General features: G+C 39.8%; 2 protein-coding genes across 2 annotated transcripts; both read left to right on the top strand.

The window, feature by feature from the left end:
- The first annotated feature begins 779 nt into the window (after window positions 1-779).
- Window positions 780-8,072, top strand: ctsc (cathepsin C). The gene is made up of 8 exons (XM_041046918.1): window positions 780-1,126; window positions 1,446-1,591; window positions 2,399-2,553; window positions 3,613-3,768; window positions 4,306-4,424; window positions 5,740-5,871; window positions 6,241-6,473; window positions 6,699-8,072. The coding sequence occupies exons 1-8, from the start codon at window positions 967-969 to the stop codon at window positions 6,963-6,965; spliced, it is 1,368 nt and encodes a 455-aa protein (XP_040902852.1). The 5' UTR covers window positions 780-966; the 3' UTR covers window positions 6,966-8,072.
- Window positions 8,073-8,620: 548 nt separating this feature from the next.
- rab38a (RAB38a, member RAS oncogene family) lies at window positions 8,621-15,894 on the top strand. Its single transcript, XM_041046706.1, has 3 exons — window positions 8,621-8,923; window positions 12,532-12,812; window positions 15,624-15,894. The coding sequence occupies exons 1-3, from the start codon at window positions 8,722-8,724 to the stop codon at window positions 15,777-15,779; spliced, it is 639 nt and encodes a 212-aa protein (XP_040902640.1). The 5' UTR covers window positions 8,621-8,721; the 3' UTR covers window positions 15,780-15,894.
- Window positions 15,895-19,399: the final 3,505 nt, after the last annotated feature.

Here is a 19,399-nt window from a genome sequence, read left to right as displayed (position 1 = left end):
AATATATGACCAAAACTACAAAAATAAAACTTAGGTTGTAATAACACAGAATGTACACTTATGCTTAGATACAGCAAAGTATGTAGGCCTATATCAGTGTTCACAATAAATAAGTTGGCTAAATATTACTACAATATTTGTATATAATTTGTTTGTTTCTTTTCTTTCTTTTTTTTTTTTTTTAGAAATACTAAAAAAATATATATCATCAGTGTTACCATATTTGCTGCAATATAAATGTCAAGTGCCACTAATTTTTTTTTTTTTTTTTTACCAAGAGTAAAAAGAGAGTATTACCTGGAACCAGGTTAAACAAGCAACAACTAATTTTTTTCCCCCTAATTTCTCGTGTGCCACCCACGCGAGAAACCCCACCTCCCCCGCGTCATTTTTTGTACGTCTACTGCGCATGCCCCCGGCCCCCAGCTGGTCAGTCATATGACAAGGTAAACGAAACTAAAAAGCGAGGAAGAGACAAAGGACAGTCGAGATCAAAAGGTACACTGTCGTGTATATCCGTATTCGCTCGGTAAAGCTCGGTGTACAGAATAGTTTCGCGAGCTGAAAAGCTACGCATAGCATGCCGGGGGCGAGTAGATACGTTATTAAAGATGGTGTTGTAAAAATTCCCTTTAGTTATTAATAATTTTGAAAAGTATGCCTGCTGAGGTCTTCTTTAACTGCCAAAAACGTTAGCTAGTTAGCAAACCCGCTAGCTTATAGTGCGTTGTACCTTTAGTTTTCAGCGACTCATCTTGACTGGTAAAGTTGAAGTGTGGCTCTTTGGTAAAAGTTTCAGTTTGCATAAATAGCGGGCAGAGGAGAGGGGTCATCTGAAGAGTCCAATTGGAGCGGGTGGCCCAGATAAACAAACGGTATCACAATTCAAGACTCTGCTCAGAAGACGCAGACCTGGCTGCGTAGTTTTTAAGGATTGTGTTTGTACGTGTGTGTGTGTGTGTGAAGATGAGGCTGAGCGGCGTGCTAGTGTGTGTGTTCCTGCTTTGGGTTGAAGGGTCCTGGGGTGACACACCAGCCAACTGCACCTATGAGGAGCTACTGGGGACATGGGTGTTCCAGTTGTCCAAAGGAGGACACGACAAGAGCATCAACTGCTCCGCTGAAGGTATTTACTCCCCACGGGATTGATTAGTAACGGTGAAGCGGTTTAGCAGGATGGGGGAACTTCTGGCGTGTTAGGGCCTGTAGTTTGTAGGTTTTCAGCTCAGACTGCAGCTGTAGCAGGTGACTCACTGTTCACTTCCTCGTTGTGATGTCTGCTTTGAATTAAAACCCTTCTTACACACATTTATTTTTTTTGCTTTAAGTTTATCTAACATGCGCTTGCTGCTGATATATTGCATGTGTTATGTAGCGTGTCCCAGTGCTTTTCTGTCACTGTGTGTGTATGTTTTAACTGTGACCTGTGTGGTTTTCTTCCTCAGCTACAGGTGAGAGCTCTGTGACTGTGACCCTGGAGAAACTGTCTGTGGCCACAGATGAGCTGGGGAACACCGGCTTCTTCACCATCATCTACAACCAGGGCTTTGAAGTGGTTATCAATGGGTACAAATGGTTCGCATTCTTCAAGGTAAAAAAAAATGAGTACGCATAATTTATCTATTTGAGAGATAATTTCAGTATTTTGTTATGGTAATCATGTAAAAACCTCCCGGGTCCACTGAAAACGCCTGCTGCATACTTCTTGAAATTATTATCTAGGTTGTATTAGTGCGATCATGCAGTGTTCATCTTCCTTGAGTCATAACCTGACTAATCACAAATTTAGTCAAAGTTCAACTCGTCACACTCTAAATATTGACAGCTTATTGGAAAAAACATTTAAAGGAAGTTGCACTGTGGGTGAGCAGTTGTTCAAGTTATATTTTTAAACTTCTATTCCCTGACATTAAAGGTTAAGTTTCGCTATCACCATTTCCTCTCCCTTCATCTGATATAACTGTAGCTGTAATGCATATGCATATCTTCTGTTGATTTAGACCGGGCTGAAATTTGTTTTAAATGTGGTTAATCTTTCAGTCATGTGTTACTTACTTCTCAATCACATGATGCTGAGTTGAGGGAAATGTCATAATCTGTCTGTCTTCAAACCCATATTGTGATTTGGCCATGTCTACTTCAACTTCCTTGTTCTTTGGACTTGATTTAGCTTAATGGAGCAATATAAATAGCACAGCAGTTTTGTTGTTTTAGACTTGTAATTCCTTCTTAAACTTACACCTCAAAGATTGTCTGAATGTTGTGCTGAGAATAGCTTTTATCTTTTTATATGGAGTAATCTAAAGTTTATTCCATTGCTTTTTTAAAACTTGAGTATATGTGTAACATTACACAACTGACAACAAACCCTAATCTCTACATCTCCCCACACCTTCAGTACTCTGAGGAGGGCCCTAAGGTGACCAGCTACTGTGACCAGACCCTGCCAGGGTGGGTCCATGATGTCTTGGGAAACAACTGGGCCTGTTTTGTAGGGAAGAGAGTGGAACCAGTACCACCCCGTACAGATTACAAACCACTTCTCAGCAGCAGGTATGTAAAGTATGATAGCTTGGTACATAACCGAAATACAAAGTAGAGAAACACAGGCTGAAAAACACAAACTAATGAGCAAGACATCAGTGGACTCAGGCACATGGGAAATTCTGTTTGTACTCAGAATCACAGTGCAAGCCGAGTTGATGATCCCTGCTGTCAGGGCACTGTGCAGTTTTAGCAGTTATCTCTGCTTTAATCTACACATTTTGCTCCATCGTTCCTTCCTCCTATGATGTGAGCTGAGTTGGTCTTACTCTGCCTCAGTAAGCCTTGGAAATGGACCTGGAATCTGTATTCACATTTGAGAAATCAAATTTAAGAAGCTCAGTAGCTGATAAACAAGCAAATTCAAGTTTATTTGGACAAAATATTGTTTCTCTTGGGACCAGAGTGATAAAATAAATTGGCTAAGTGATTTAGTCATTCGTATTAGCTATGTTGTTTATTATTAATTATTATTTATTATTTACAAATGCAGTTTTAGCTATGATTTTAGTATATTTCTACAGCACAAAAGTGCAATAGGCTTTTATTTTCAGTTAGAATTTCTCTATTTGTGTTCATCTTTCCCATTTTCTCTTAAGCACTGATTCAAAATGTTTTTGCATAATGAGTGGAATCCACATTATTTCAGCTCTGATTTTTTTACAGTATGCAAAGGTGTCTTAATGTTTACAGTATGTTTTGTGTCACACTTCAAACCGTTTCATTCTGTGTGTTCCTCACATACAAGAAGCTCACAATTTTTCACTGAAAAGTTTGTACTTGGTAGTAAAATGCAGCCAAACCCAACAGCAGCACAGTAAAACAAGACCACAAAACGTAACACAGAGTTCCATCAATAAAAACTGCTTTTATTGATTTTGTTGATTGAAGCTTTATAAGGTTTTTATTGTGGTGGTCCTGTATAATTTTATTAAACTGTCAGTTGCATTTTGTCTGAGCCATACACATTAACCAACTAACATTTCCAATATACTATTATTGAACCCAGCAAGTGCTTGCAGTGTATTTTTTTTAATAACCTCTTGTATGACGTTATTCACCCTGCAGGCTGAATCAGAAGCCGTACAAACACAACCTGGACTTCATTGATGCCATCAACTCAGTTCAGAGTTCCTGGAAGGCTGTGCCTTACCCACAGCATGAGATGTACACTGTACAGGAGCTGCACTACAGAGCAGGAGGGCCTGCCTCCCGTATTCCCATGTGAGTATTTACTTGCATTTCTCATTTTTTTTAAGAATGCTACAGAGCCTCTCCGGAGTCCCACAGGTGTCATGGAGGAAAAGCAATATCATTGTACATAAAGGAATAACTTGTGCTCCTAAATTAATACCTAGTGCACTCAAAATTGCAATTATTTCAAAATTTTCTCCATGAATCCTGTCGGGCTCTGTCTGTTCATTAGGTTGGGAGGTGTATGAAACCACCTTTCAGGGTTTTATTTTTGTTTATTTATTAAAAAAGTCTAATATTCCCCCTCATAGTATTTTAATGGAGTGTATGTGAGAAATTCAGTTGGCTGTCCTTTGCACCACTACTTGCTCCATGCCAAATAAAACACACATTTTGGTAACAATGGAAGTCAAGCCAAAATATCTGCTTGAACTGAGCACATGAGTGAAAATCTTCTGTCCAAAACAGATTTACCTCACCTAAGGTGGATCTACATGCATTGCATTTGCAAAGTTATTACGTTTTCTGTAAAACTAAATCAACGCAAAATGTTTCCTTTTACTTCAGGCGTGTTCGCCCTTCACCTGTGAGAGCTGATGTAGCCAAGATGGTGGCAGCTCTACCCGAGCACTGGGATTGGAGAAACATTGATGGCGTTAACTTTGTCAGCCCTGTGCGAAACCAAGGTGACAATAAATTGTTGTTCTGCAGAAATTGTCAACCTTTTTTTTTTTTTTTTTTTTTTTTACTGTCTAGTGCTGACATGCAAAAGCAGTTAATCATAACCTCCCAAAAATCAGCTCTAAATGGACAGAGACTGATTACTGTGTTTTAAACGTGCACACATGATATTAGAAATATAAACACAAAGATACAATCACTTTGAGTCAGAAGACTTTCAGGATCAGAGGCAGACAAAACGATAACTTTACACTTCAGCAGCCGTCAGTAAGGGTAGAGACTGAACAGCAGCTCGCCAGCGACTTTGCTTCCCTCTTGGCAGGCCTAGGTCTGCTTTCTGCTCTCCTCCTGTGTTTCTGCACAGCCTAGTGTGTGAGTGGAGAGATTATGCGTGCTGAGTAGTTTGAGTGTCTGAGAGGGCCTCTGTAGAGCTGGGTTTAAGGATCTGGAGAGGGCTGAAGTGTTTCAATAGAAGCCCTCTAAGCCACTGTACAGTGCTGTGGAGCTTATTTTGCTACAATGTTGTGAGTCAGGTGGATTTTGTAGTTTCCATTTCCGTTCACAAAAACTGGTTGGATTTAGGATAAATTGGTTATTCCGTCGCTGATTTAAGGGAAGGTGCAGGTGTAACTGGCACTGCAGCACATTAAAGCTTGATTTTAAAAAAAAAAAAAAAAAAAAAAATCCTCTTGTGTCTCAGGGGTCAAACATAACAAATCAGTTTTCTCCAGAATCATCTCGGAAACTGATTACATTGTGTTATAAAACGTTGGGCCGGCAAAATTGTCCTACTAGCATAGATTTTTCATTTTAATGAATGGTTGTTACACCTTATTAGCCTTACGAGACTTAAGGTCTGGGACCCAAATAAAAACTGTTCTTGGTGTCACCCTGACTTGAATCATTATTACAATTAAACCACCCTGCAAATCCCCGCAGCCTCTGTTCTCTGACCTGATTTGTTTCTGCAGAGCATTCCTATTAAGAACCTCTCCATAGTCTCACACTATAGAGAGTAACCAGTGACTTTAATCAGTGTATCTGTCTCTGTGCCTTCCTTCATTATTATTCATTACAGCTAATGTGGGTAAGTGTACTGAGGCAGGAATATTACAGAATCTTCACTACTGACCGCGTGTAATGTATTCTACATGAGAATTCATTAATTTAATGCTCTCTAGCAGCCTCAGAAATGACTGGAGTTGACTTAGACAGTCCACAAAAGCCAAAGAAGCGTTACAAAATTAGGATTTATTCCAGTGCTGTTGTGTTGCACAGCACTGTGATTTAACTCTAGTGTTAATACCTGTTCTGTTTCAGCATCATGTGGTAGCTGCTACTCCTTTGCTTCCATGGGAATGCTGGAAGCTCGCATTCGAATCCTCACCAACAACAGTGAGACACCCACCCTCAGCCCGCAGCAAGTGGTCTCCTGCTCTGAATATTCTCAAGGTAAAATAATATTAAATGTAAAATCCATCTGGTTTCCTGAGCATATCAAGTTTTTAAAATAAATTTGCCCAATATTGGGCGGTGGTTAGAAAATTTAAATGATGTTCTGCTGCATGTAGGAAATTCTGGGCTGCCTTCCTCCCTAATCAGACCAAGTAGTGCTTATGTGTTTTTTTTTTTTTGTTTTTTTTTGGAAAGTCTGTCCTAACTGAAAGTCGAGTGGTTTCATAACTGCCCTGATTAGAACATTTTCACTAATTATTCTGAAGAGTCTTGGCAAAAGCCTAATTTAAATGTTTTCCATCTTGGACCCCATAAGAGATTTCACCCTGTAAGAAAGTCAAGACAATCTTATCTCTTCTTTCCAAGGTTGTGATGGTGGGTTCCCGTACCTGATTGGGAAGTATGTGCAGGATTTCGGCGTTGTGGATGAGTCGTGCTTTCCATATGTTGCGAGGAACACTCCCTGTGGCATTGCTAAAAACTGCGGCCGCACCTACGCAGCAGAATACAACTACGTTGGTGGCTTTTATGGTGGCTGCAGTGAGATGGCCATGATGTTGGAGCTGGTCAAGAATGGACCCATGGCAGTGGCCTTTGAGGTAAAACAGCTGCTCACTGTTTCATAACTGCAGTTCACCTACAACCATCTTATGGCCAAATCTGAGAAGCAAAGTAGATTCCCCTCATAAAAGACCCCTCTGAAAGTTTCACTATCACTAGGCTGCTCCTCCTGTATTGCGGATATTAAATGTTTTCTGACCTTTTTTCTTCATAGTTAAAGCCGGAATTTAAATTAAAGTTAAATCCTCCCATTCCTTTCACAGGTCTACCCTGATTTCATGCACTACCAAGAGGGCATCTACCACCACACAGGCCTCGCAGACACCTTCAATCCCTTCGAGCTGACCAACCACGCCGTGCTGTTGGTGGGGTATGGACGGTGCCACATGACCGGACAGAAGTACTGGATTGTCAAGAACAGCTGGGGCACCAGCTGGGGCGAGGACGGCTTCTTCCGAATCCGCAGGGGAAGTGATGAGTGCGCTATTGAGAGCATCGCAGTCGCAGCAAACCCTATCCCCAAACTCTAGAAGGTGTAAACTCAGAATGGGATAAATGGGTGTGCTGATGATGTAGGTCTCAATAGTGGAACTTAGATTTTAATCCCTTTTTAGCTTAGCTGTTTTTACAATTTGAAGCCAAAATCTCTAACGTCTTCTTCCTCCCTTATCCAACAAGCAGAAGTCAAGTACTGCAGCGCGTAAAAACTGCACAACATTAAGATGAAAAGTTACGGATTTCAGCTTTAATGCCAATATTCCATATGACTATGAAATGTATGAAAGTGAAATCCAAAAACCAACCAACCATCCAAAAGTAGCAGGTCTCCTCGGTCAAATAGTTTGAATGTGAAAGATTTAGGAGACATTTTATTCTGATTAATCTTCTGCCTGTCAAATGCTTAAATGTTTTACAGTAGTGGATCCAAATGATTTTAATGGTGGTTCTATCTTAACTGATCAACAGATGGAAACCTGAAATGTAGACGTCCCTTTTCGTCAGCCAGTAACATAGTAATGAAAAACAAGACCAAGTTCAGAATTTCTCTGTGTAAGCTCACGGAAGATGCACTAAAACGAGGCAAATGTAATCATGTTTCGCTTAAAACCATAAATAAGGTCACAAACTTTAGGGATATTTTTAAAAAGTATTTACACATTTTTTTTTTTTTGTTTCTCATTTTAACAATTCATGAATAGCTGCCTGTGAATGGTTAATTCAGGCTGTAACTGCCAACACAAACTTGGAAGCATAATGGACTGGTACATGCTGTGACAAATCATGATGAGCACTAAATTCTAATCTTAAGATTTTAAAGGGAATTTGCAACTGAGGAATCAGTGTTTGTGTGTCAGGGGCAGGACTTTTTCTTTGTCTCAGGGAAGTGCAGTGGAGAATCGTAATATCTTCTGTCCTTGCATCAAATCGAAACCGTGACTGCCGTGTTTCTCTGTGGAGTAAATTGTAAATTGAAAGGACATTGAAAGGATTTCTTTCAATAAAGGGACGTAACTGATTTTTGTGCCTTTTATTCTGCCTCCCATTTACCCATATGCTTCACTGTAAGCATGTTGTTTTACATTGTATTGTGAGATTTGCACTTTTAAATCTGATGGAATAAAAGCATTTCAGTAATATTTGGTATTGTTTGTGTGTGAGAAAATCAGATTGCACGACAAGAGGTTAAAAATTGGTACAAGATGGAGACACGATATAAATCAAGGTGGTGAGTGGTGTCCAGAAAAATAGTTAATCTATCAGAAATAGCTCCTTTTTTATTAAGGTTAGTTCTGTAGTTTAATTTCCTTATTTAAATTGATCAAGGTAATGCAGTGCAGCTCAGACCAGCAGCGGGGAAAGGTAAGTACATTTATTCAATTTCTGTAATTGAGTACACTTCTGAGGTACTTAAGTATTTCCATTTAATGCTGCTTATGCTAAATACTGTGCTGTTTACCCCATTATTTTTCAGCGAATTAAAATGTTGCTTGATGACAAGAACGTTCTGCTGATAATATTTTTTAACTTGAGATTTTTTTTTTTTTTTTTTTTTTTAGTGCCAGACTTGGAAGTTTTGAATACAGTCCCAGGCTGCTCCCCTGCGTGAGTCACAAGGTCCAGACGTCTGTGCACCACTTCCCTCTGTGGGCCAGGGCGTACCTTACCTCCCCTTCTCATTACCAACTCTCTAGTTCCCTCTGCGCTGTCCTGTGCTTCTCCCCTTTCATCCCCCGGTCCTCTCCTCTACGGTGGATTCATGCTCAGCTCTCGCCCTCCTCGGTCGCCATGCAGAACAACCACCACAAGGAGCATCTCTATAAGATTCTTGTGATAGGGGACCTCGGGGTCGGCAAGACGAGCATCATCAAGCGGTATGTGCACCACAACTTCAGCCCCAACTACCGAGCCACCATCGGGGTCGACTTCGCTCTCAAAGTCCTCAACTGGGACCAGGAGACGGTACGCCTACAGCTGTGGGACATTGCAGGTACAGTTCAACTTTTACGCACGGTTCACATAAAAAAAAAGCAGATAATGCGGTAAACAATGAAAAAACGAACTGTGAACTCCCCACACAAAGCGGTTTGTGTGACTTACTTTCCTCAGAACCAAACTTTACTCGTTTTTTTTGTTGTTGTTTTTTTTTTTTTTTGGTTTTTTTTGTTAAGTGAACCACAGTCTAGGAGAACAGTTAGTATCTTTAAAAGAATAAATAAATCCATTGTTTTTCCGATGAAGCAGAAAATGGACACTACTTTGGTAGAAAATTAAATTAAAGAATTTAAGGAAAGACAGTGTGTTGAAAACAACATTTTAAGTAAACGTATCTTAAGGCCACATTTGGAAATTCATTAAGTTCGTCAAATTATGATGGTGGTGGCAATTGTGTTTACATTTATTTTGTTCTTTTTTTAAATGCTAGATGGTTGAATGAATCTGCTTCAGTCACACAGTGAAATATGAAATGTTTATCATAGGTCAGTTGCTTAAATGAAAACTACAGACTTTCTTTCTTTCAGGAAAGGCAAAAAATATTTCAAATCAGAAAGTGTGAGGCCTGAGAATAAAAACCTGACATTTGGATTCCTTACTCTCAAGTATTGTGTACAGAGTGTTTGAGGTCAGAGATATAAAGACAGTGATCCAGAAAATTAGTATTTTACCATTTTTATCACTGTTGTTATTCAACCATTTTCGTAGAAGGATGATAGTTAGGGTTATCCAGGGTTAATGTGCCTCATACGTACCAGCTGACCTGTTGGCAGTCACTTAACATTGTTTGGCTACACATTTCTACTATTACATGCTTCTTTTCATCCACATTCCCAAGGAAAACACACACAAACACAGAGAAGCAGAAAGAAAAGGGTTTTCTCTGAGGAGCCGAACTCACAAACTGAGTTATGAATGTTATTGCATGCATTTTGCTGATATTGAGTTAAACCCATACAAACCCTTACACAGCTTTCATAAACAAGATGTATTTAAAGCTGCTTAAATCTGTAGCCCTGTACACTAATGGCATCTGCTGCAGCGAAGATTAAATTCATGTCATCATTTAAACATAAAATAAGCCTTGCTTTCCATGTTGAGTGTCACATGATCTTATGAAAGAGCATCATGACACCACATGATATAACAGAAAGTAACCATGGCAACAGTCTGCCACATTATGATTTTTTTTTTTTTTTTTTAAGTATTCCACTGTTTAAGCTTGTCATTTGGGCCTCAAAGGACAGTATCACATCAAATGTATAGCAGCAGACTGCAGAGAAGAAATGAGAGGCCTTCTTAATCTATACGATACCCTGTGCTGTTTCTAACATCAGTTTTGCACTGTTCCTCAGATCTGAGGAGTGGAAGGTTCTGTTCGACGAGAAAATAGAAATGTGTGAGAATGAGAAGTTATCATCTCCATTCTTGTGAGTGTTTAATGCCTTGATTGCCTTCAGTAAGCACAGAAATCAGAAATAACACAGGCTTTTGGATGTGATGCTGTTGGGTGAGATAACAAACCTAAAGGCTACAGCAGTCTCATCTCACATGAGTGTCGACTGAGGTTTAGAAGAATCCTCTGACCTGCTGCTCTCTCCCCTCCTGTGCGCCCTCTCCAGTAAGCGCAAGCAGTCATGTGTCTCAAACTCATGTGAGGGAGATTTGAGGCCCAAGCTCTTGTATACAGAAAGCTTTTATTGTGAACTAAGCATGAGTGTCTCCCTCAGAGAAAACTGCTGTAGGTCTTGTACTGTATGTGCTCCCTACGTCGGCCCTGAAGTTATAGAAACCTTGAGGTAGGAAAAAACTAAATAGGAGTTCTGCGTGATTTGGGATGAGCTCTGTCCATTACAGTATCATATGGGTTCTCCATTTTGTCTGGATCTTAGAAAGGACATGTGAAAGTTATGTCAGAGAAACAAATATGCAGATTAAATATCCTTTTCACATCTGGCATCTACAAGGCACCTCCATTTACAGCCAGATACATCAAAAAGTATCTTTTGGTTTTCGGATTTTACTTCACCTAGGACTCCTCTAGGTTTGTTTGGGGATGTACTGAAGTTTTCTCATGCCACAGATGTAATAAATCATTTAGTGTTCCTGTGCATTTCCCAGGACAAATAACGACTTCAACCACTCTATTTTTATCTGCCATTTTTCTGTGGCCTGTACTGGCACGGTGACAGGGCTGGATGATGACGTGAGCGAGGTGGGTTTGAGGCTGTATTGCTATTAAAGACTGCTCAGTATTTTTGAAATCCCATAGATATACTGTACATGTTGAGCTGTGGAAGTCTGTAGTTTGTGACCATTTGATGTTTAGACACTATGCCAAGAAGAGCTCCAGATGTTTTGGGAACTGACTCTGCTTCATCTCAATTTTTCTGCCAAAGTTAAACAGGTTTGATTATTTCACATAAGAGCTTAATGGAGTTGTGTTTTTGTCTGTCTTCTCTCTGGTTTGAAGTTGGAAAGGCTCAGTTTCAAAGAGGTGGTCACATGTTTCCGTGCACCAATCAGGATTCAGCAACATTTGAATCAAAATCAGATAAGAGTTGTGGGGTAGGTAGCCAGACCACTGTCAGTCATATTAGATAAAACTACACCCACACAGTCTGATGAAGCAGATTAGCTGAGTTTTTACCAGTTAAACTCATAATTAATAACATTTTCTTAAATCTTTTTCTGAACTTTAACTTAAATTATTGTTTATTTAGTCTCGTAGAAATAATGTCATACATGAATACTTTAAACCTCTGCCTTTAAACATCCTATGTAATAGCGTTGTCAAATAAACACTGGTATGTTTTAGTTAGCTTATGCAGAAAGCTGGAAACACTTAGTATATGGTAATACTGTACTATAATATAATACAAGCTCCTGTCCTTCTGGTACTGTATGTCCTTGAACAAGACACACATCCTCCCATGTGTTCTGCAGCTGACCCTGTGCTCCGATCCACCTGTTCAAGAAAGCAGATGAAAATGTTCCCATGGGCCTCAGCAAAGTAACGTGTAAATGAATATTAGCTCCTGTCCTTTCACTAGTTCAGTTTAGGTTTCTGGTTAGTCCACAGTGTGAAAATCTTCTGCAAGGGTGACCATAAACTTCTGTTGGAGTCTAGCAGAAGTTTATGGATGGGAAAATCAGTGTGGATACAGCATTCCAACAGGGCTTATCGAATTAATTTTACCCTCAGGAATTTTTACAAGCAAGTTCACAGACGGGAGCACACACATACACACTAAAGGCACCTCTCTCCTCATCCCATCCTGCCTCTATCTGTGTCTTTCTCTCTTTGTGCAGCTCTTTTAATGGTAAAAACAAGCATGTAAATGAGTGTGTGGAGGTATGGAGGAGGTGTGGTGTGTAGGGGATGTGTGCATGATGACACATATGAGACAGGAGTGTGATAAAATGAGTAAATCAGATGACTTGTATTCAAGAGCCTATGTCCGTTTGCTGCTAAACTCACACTGCATCAGCTCCATCTTTCTGTGTGGCATCATGCAGGTTATTATAAAAAGTTCGTAAACCTACACAGTGAATATCATTTTTGTGTCTGCATGTGTATGTTTGTCTGGGTGTGTCTTGCAGGTCAAGAGAGGTTTGGCAACATGACTCGTGTGTACTACCGCGAGGCCATGGGCGCCTTCATTGTGTTTGACGTCACAAGGCCCGCCTCCTTTGAGGCCGTCACCAAATGGAAGGAGGACTTGGATTCCAAACTGACACTTGCCAATGGGAAACATGTAGCCACCGTGCTTTTGGCTAATAAATGTGACCAGGGACGGGACGTACTGACTAATAACGGAATAAAGATGGAGCAGTTCTGCCAGGAGAACGGCTTTGTGGGATGGTACGAGACGTCTGCTAAGGTGAGAAAGATGGGATGCACACACACATGAATACAAAGCAGTAACATGGCAAACAGGCAGATGCTGTGAATACAAAGACCAGCCTTCAAAAGGAGCTCTGACGTTCAAGCCCCTGTGTCATCAGGCGTGTCTTTCCTGTTCAGACGTCCTTGAGAAGCAGCTGACTCCCTACCAGCTCGACCATATCAGACCCAACACATGATTACCCTGTGGAGATGCCACCACATAGGCACATTAAAGATGTGAAGAAATCCTTTAGAAGTGCTGACAGACTCTTAGTCTACTCACTATTTGCATATGAATAAAGCTTCAATCATTGAGCTCCGCTGCTTTTTCACAGAGCAGTCTCACAGCAGACTTCCTCCCATGTTATTCCAGGTCAGCTGCACTGGCATCAGGTGCTCTAGAACGCAGACAGGATGTCCAGGAATTTTGAGAGAATGCATCAGTTCACTGTTTTCTATTTATTGGCTCAGATCTTAACAGAGTAGTTTGACATTTTTCTGCTGGAATTTTGTTTATTATGACATTATTGTTTTCTTGTCAAGAATTCGATTAGAAGACTGATACTACTTTCATGTCTGTCCGTTAAATCTAGAGCTGGAGTTGGCTTAGCTTTGTATAGAGATTGGAAACAGGGGGATGCAAACTTTGTGATTACACAAATTAGCCTTTGATAGGTATGTGACACAGATGCAACCATAGCAAGCAATTATTTGAAAAAAAAAAAATCACGAAAAAAAGACAAACTTTAAAAAGTAAAGTAAAACTTTCAAAAAGCCTTTATCTACTAAAGGAATCAGTATAATTCAGGACTCAATGACGCAGACAGAAATGTGGTGAGTGACTTCTGGCCGTGAGCTGAGCTGAGGATTCACCCACCTACACACTAACACACTGACACACCAGCACAAGCCCTGATTATAGCAGCTAATGTGGAGCAGGAATCTCACAGCTGGATGGCAAGAAAAGAAAGGAAACAAGGACATGCACATAGGCACACACAAACATATATGCATACAAACTTTTAAGGCATCTACACGCAGGACACAAACTGCACTCAAATGTGAAAATAATTACACTCAATTATGGTGCTGTATATGAAAATGTGTTTTTCTTTATCTGAAATTATTTCAAAGTGTTATCTGAAACAATGCTGATTATTGTTTGTATGCACAAGCATGCACAGGAAAGAAGTGAAGCTGGCAGAGTGTAGAGAAGGAGCTTTTTGTTGTTGTTGTTTTACTTTGGTTTAGCAGAATCTCATTTTTTTTCCAAGATCTAACAGTAAAGGATGATAGACCACGGCTTGTGTGTGTATGTGTGTGTATGTGTGTGTGTGTGTGTGTGCGTGCGAGCGTGCGAGCGTGTGTGCTTCTTTCTCATCAATAATTGTTGCTTGCTCTCTCCTTATGTGAACCTCATTTCAACACCCAGGGCCATTTGTCTAGTTTACTCAGCTTTCAGCTCTGGTCCAAGTGGCTCTAAATCCTTCAAATGGATGCTGTCTAATCTCTGGGTCCTGTCGAGAATGGACATTTTGTATTCGAACATTACTTTGATGGGTAGAGAAGGTTTGTAAATCAGGTAAAGCAGTTTTCTCAGGATAATCATGTTACTCTATAATGTTGGCTGTAATAATTTCAGAAATGGGCATCCATCTTGGTGGCAAAATTATGTTAGACATGTACCATATTACCACAGCGTCACTTGTTCCAGGCCTTTGTTGCATGTCTTCGCTCTGTCTTCCCTCTATACGCTCTGCTTCCCATCTGTATTCAATTAAGGCAAAATTTGCTCAAAATAACCTTTGGTAATGGAATAATAAAAAATGACAACATGGAAAAATTGCATTCACAGTGAAATGGTGCAAAAATACTCAGTATAGCTGTACCTAATGTGAAGAGAGAAGAAAAGAACGAGCAGCACTTAAGGCAAAAGTAATTCCGTTGTTTATACTATTTATTTAAAACATTATTTTACCTAAAGGTCGTTGACACCACTTTTATTCTCTCCTGTTAACATCAACTCTAGCACACTGCCACAAAAAAATGCACACTTTCCATTTCTTCATTCCCTCTGAAATTATTTGTAAGATGCAGATGTAGATCATTGGAAAGAATCGAGCGTTGAGAATTGAATCATTAGGAATAATTTGGGTTTGAATTTCCATATTCATGTTGTATGTCACTGTCTGCACTGATTGAGCTATTAGCATTTTAATTTGATAAGTTTTTTTCTTTTTTGCTGCCACAAGAGAGAAATCAACGAGTCTAAAGTTAGGAGGCATTTCAGAGCATGTAAGATTTACATGAGTGAGTTTGACAGTGCACACGGAGGCATACTGACGAGAAATAATTTTTGGCTGTTGTTTATTATTTACTTATGCTTCAGCTCCATTGTTGAAATGGGGCATTTGTTTCAAGCTCTTTATTTAGTCACAGCACATTGTTTTTGTTTTGTAGTATTTTATGTGTTTAAAGGAGGAAGGCCATTTGTCACTGCCTCAGCTGCAGAGACCACTGAAAGCTACTATGAAGACATTTTTGCAAAACTCCTTTTTCAGTTCATGTTCACATCATTGGCCCTGACTGGTGCTTCATCTATTCACTCAGTCTAGTAATGATCCATTTCATTCAGTCTCCTACTCCCACAGGTTTTTCTTGCTGCATACATTTTATATCGTTCATAAAAATGTTTGCATTAATCGATTTATCCCTCTTTCTGTTGCCTTCTCCTTTCTTTTCCTCCCCACCTTTTCATACTGCCACCTCTACTTCTGTTTGTTCTTTTACGTTTTCCCGCCTTCAGGAAAACATCAACATCGATGAAGCAGCCAACTGCTTGGTGAAACACATCATTGCCAGTGAGAAAGACATGCTCCAATCAGAAGTACCCGACACCATCACCCCACAATTAGAGAAGGACAAAGGCGGGACATGCTCCTCCTGTTTCAGATCCCAGTAACAGCTCCTGACAGTTGGATGTCCTTTTGTATCTCATTACTCAGAAAGCCGAGTTTGTCTGTGAGCAAGAGACAGAGGGAGAACTTCTTTGGCTGTTTTTGAGGAAGAAGGTATGGGTGCCAAATCTTTTCCTCTCTGGTAGCTTTATGGATGGGTGTGTGTGTGTGTGTGTTTGTAGTGGAGGTGGGGTGTTAGGGTGGCGGGGTGGGACGAGGTGGGGAGGGGGGTGAATCACAGAGAGGCAGCTGGCTCAAGAAATGGATGGACTGAAACAGAGAAAGGGAGATGGGTGCAGCTGTGTGTGCTTGTAAAAGGCAAGGTCACCCTCTGGGAGACTTCAGGCCATGACACTGCCACTTCAGTTGCCATGGATACACAGGTAATGAACACATGCACAGAAAGATTGCAGCAAATCGCAGCATGTCTGTACGAAAAGTCCACGAAGGTAATCTCTGTTTACAATCCATGGTAGTTTCCTCTCTTCCTCCATCCGTCTCCTTCTCTTCCTTTCTTTGTCCCTTCATCTCCCTTCTTTTCTTTCGGTCTCTTGCCCACTCTTTTTTTCCTTCTGAGTTTATACATGCTTGCTTCTTTCTCCTCGCCCGTCCCTGACATTTTTTGCTTTTCACGTCATTCTGAGCTAATAAGCAAAAAACAAAAAAAAACCCCAAATGTATGTCTCTATCTTGTTTTCCCTCAAAATGTCCCAAGCTATTCAATTGTAACACTACAATTACATTATATTGTTTCTTTAGAAGTGGTTTCGTTTTATTTTGCATGGTCATTTTTATGGCACTGTCCTTAGGGGCCAGTCCTTTGCTGTCCTTCTTTATGTACAACTGGTGGCTCCAATAACAAAATGTACAGCAGGTTATACTGATGTAATTAAAGTGCCTTTTCTAATACAACCCATTTTATTTAATGTCTTCAATAGATATATTCGCTATATATATTTAATTTATAAGTGCACTTAAAGGTACATGTATGATGACTTTCATCACTGAGGTAGAATTCAACTCATCTCCATGGCAACGTATTCAAACTCTTGTGACAAATATTGTGAGTGTATTAAAGAAAGCTGTGGTAAAGCAATGTCTATTTTTTTTCCATTTTAATTAGATGGTTATATATTGAATTTCTATTCCACTGTTCAATATTTGTAATATTTGTAATTATTGCATAAATGCAGACATATATATATATATGTACATATTATATGCAGTAGCCTATAATGAGACAGATTATAGAATCAAAGATGTGTCCACTTTTCAACATGTTCATATGAATAAAATAAACCATAGCTTTACTGACCTACAGTATGCCTGCATGTGATTCTTATCAAAAAGCTCTGCACACCCAGGTGTTATCAGTTGTTCTGGCTGATTACACCTCTTGTAGTGTTGAAGGTGGGTGGACCTATGCTTGAGATCAGATGATGTCACCTTTACCTACTAATATCGGGCAACATAAGTAAAAAAAACCTGTGTGAGTGCCGCCCAGTTCTTTATATTTCAGCATTTTAGTGTCAGTGTCACTCTGGTGCAGCAAAAATCAGTTCTAGGGTTTTTAAATCTCTGGTCAGTTACTGGGTTGTGACCAGATCATCAAGTCCTTCAGCCTAGATGAGACATAGTTAAGGTTGTGGAACATTCATAGTTTGGTTAGGTTTAGGAAAAGATCTTGGTATGAGTTAAAAGCTGAATCAAAATCCTGTTTTGTCTTGTGTTTTATGCCTACTCACAAATGTAAAAAATAAAAGCTATTCTGCACTTGTCGCTGTGGTACTAAATTCTCCTTATTACATGATTTTGTTGATGTATCTCATCTACCAACAGCAGAAAGTGTCACTGCTAGTTTCCTATTATTTCATCCTTATTTCTAGATTTATACCTAATATACTTGTATATACAAATATACAAGTATATTTCATTGTTGTTCATGTTAATTGATCAATCATTTGATCACCTGAGAGTTCTCTTAAAAGTTATATTTACACCTCCTCCTCTCCTTACTCTTACACCGGTACTTAAATCTGTACTTTTAAATGTAATTTCTATTGGTTGTGATAAATATTGGCCCTGACGTCCTTTCGCAATGTGGTTAATTAACATGCAGGGAATCTGATTTGTTCTCAGTGCCACACCATTTCTGCTGCATCTACATGATGAAGAAATAGTGAATTATTTTTAGGAAGTGATTCTTTTTTTTTTAATACATGGATTTAGTCTAAGCACGACAAATTCAAATTGTCATACTACTGCGTCTCTCTTTTAGAAATATTTCCATCTCCTGGACAAACATTCCTCTTATTTATTTTTCTGCTGTTTTTCTCACTGTGTGTGTTGCTGGTCACTTCTGGCTAATATGCTGAAAAATCCGATTTTGCAAAGAAAAAGATCAAATTCCTGTACAACAGTTCTTGTTTGTTGATTTTTTTTTCCCTCAGTAACCTGCCAGTGACCTGCCATGTGACTGCACCCAAGCAGCATTCACAGAAGACTTTGCTTTACGTGCATACCTACATACCGCCATAGAGCACTGTTACAGGCCTGCATTGTATCTGAAAATACTCACCTTGAAAGGCATTGAAAGCCACCACATTCTTGATAACGATGAGAACTTCTTCTGAGACTAAAGTAACTTTCAGTTTGGATCAGAAAAGGTAAGCCCGGATTTCAGATTGAACAACAGTCAACATAAAGGACCAGATCCAAAACAAAAACAATCACTGTGACAAAACAAAAACAATCACAGAGCCTTATACCAGGGCCAATTAAGGTAGATTTGCATGCTTAAGCCTCTGCAATCCGGTTGCCATATTTGATTGGCTTAAATTGAGCAACAGTGTTGAACAACAGTGTTGCTCAATTTAAGATTTCACTATGTTTACTTTTGCACGAAAGTTGGTACAACCTTTTTCAGCGTTTTGCCACCACCAGCCCTCTTCTTTCTCCTGCCTCAGACAGGCACTCAGTGTAATTATCACCTTCTAAAGATAACATTTTGTGCTTCGGTTAACACTGAGGTTTCCTTTCATTCCTGAGAGACAAAGACACAATCTATTGTTTAGCAGAGTCTCTGACGGATATTGGTTTAGAGGTTAGGGCACACGCTGGAGAAAGACGGTGTCCTTCTCTAAAGTGTAATAATTGGATCTGATTTTCGACATCGATGCAACAATTTCTGAGAGAAAACACAGGGCAGAGGGAGTGGGGGGAGAGGTTATGCACACAGTTATGTGGGAATTTTCCTCTGCTGTGTGTCAGAAGCCAACTGGCTTTCTCTGTACACCCACACAGGCACCCTCCTCACTCACACACACACATGCACACTCACACAGATGATCAGAAGATTTCACAGATTTATCTCTCGCTCTCTGCTGGTCTCTAAGGCAACAAGCTGCTGAGAGAGTGATAGTTTTGTTTCTCTTTTCTTACGGACCCTGTCCTTGTAGTTCTCCTTGATTTCCTTTCCCATGTAACATGGAGGGAAGGAAAAAGGCAGGGAGAGAGAGAGAGAGAGAGAGAGAGAGAGAGAGAGAGAGAGAGAGAGAGAGAGAGAGAGAGGAACCATAACAAGGGACTCTAATCACAAGACTTCTTGGTCATACAGGATAAGGAG

This window comes from Toxotes jaculatrix, chromosome 9, assembly GCF_017976425.1.
Source record: "Toxotes jaculatrix isolate fToxJac2 chromosome 9, fToxJac2.pri, whole genome shotgun sequence".
NCBI lineage: Eukaryota > Metazoa > Chordata > Actinopteri > Toxotidae > Toxotes > Toxotes jaculatrix.
This window is presented reverse-complemented; position numbering and strand designations above follow the sequence as displayed.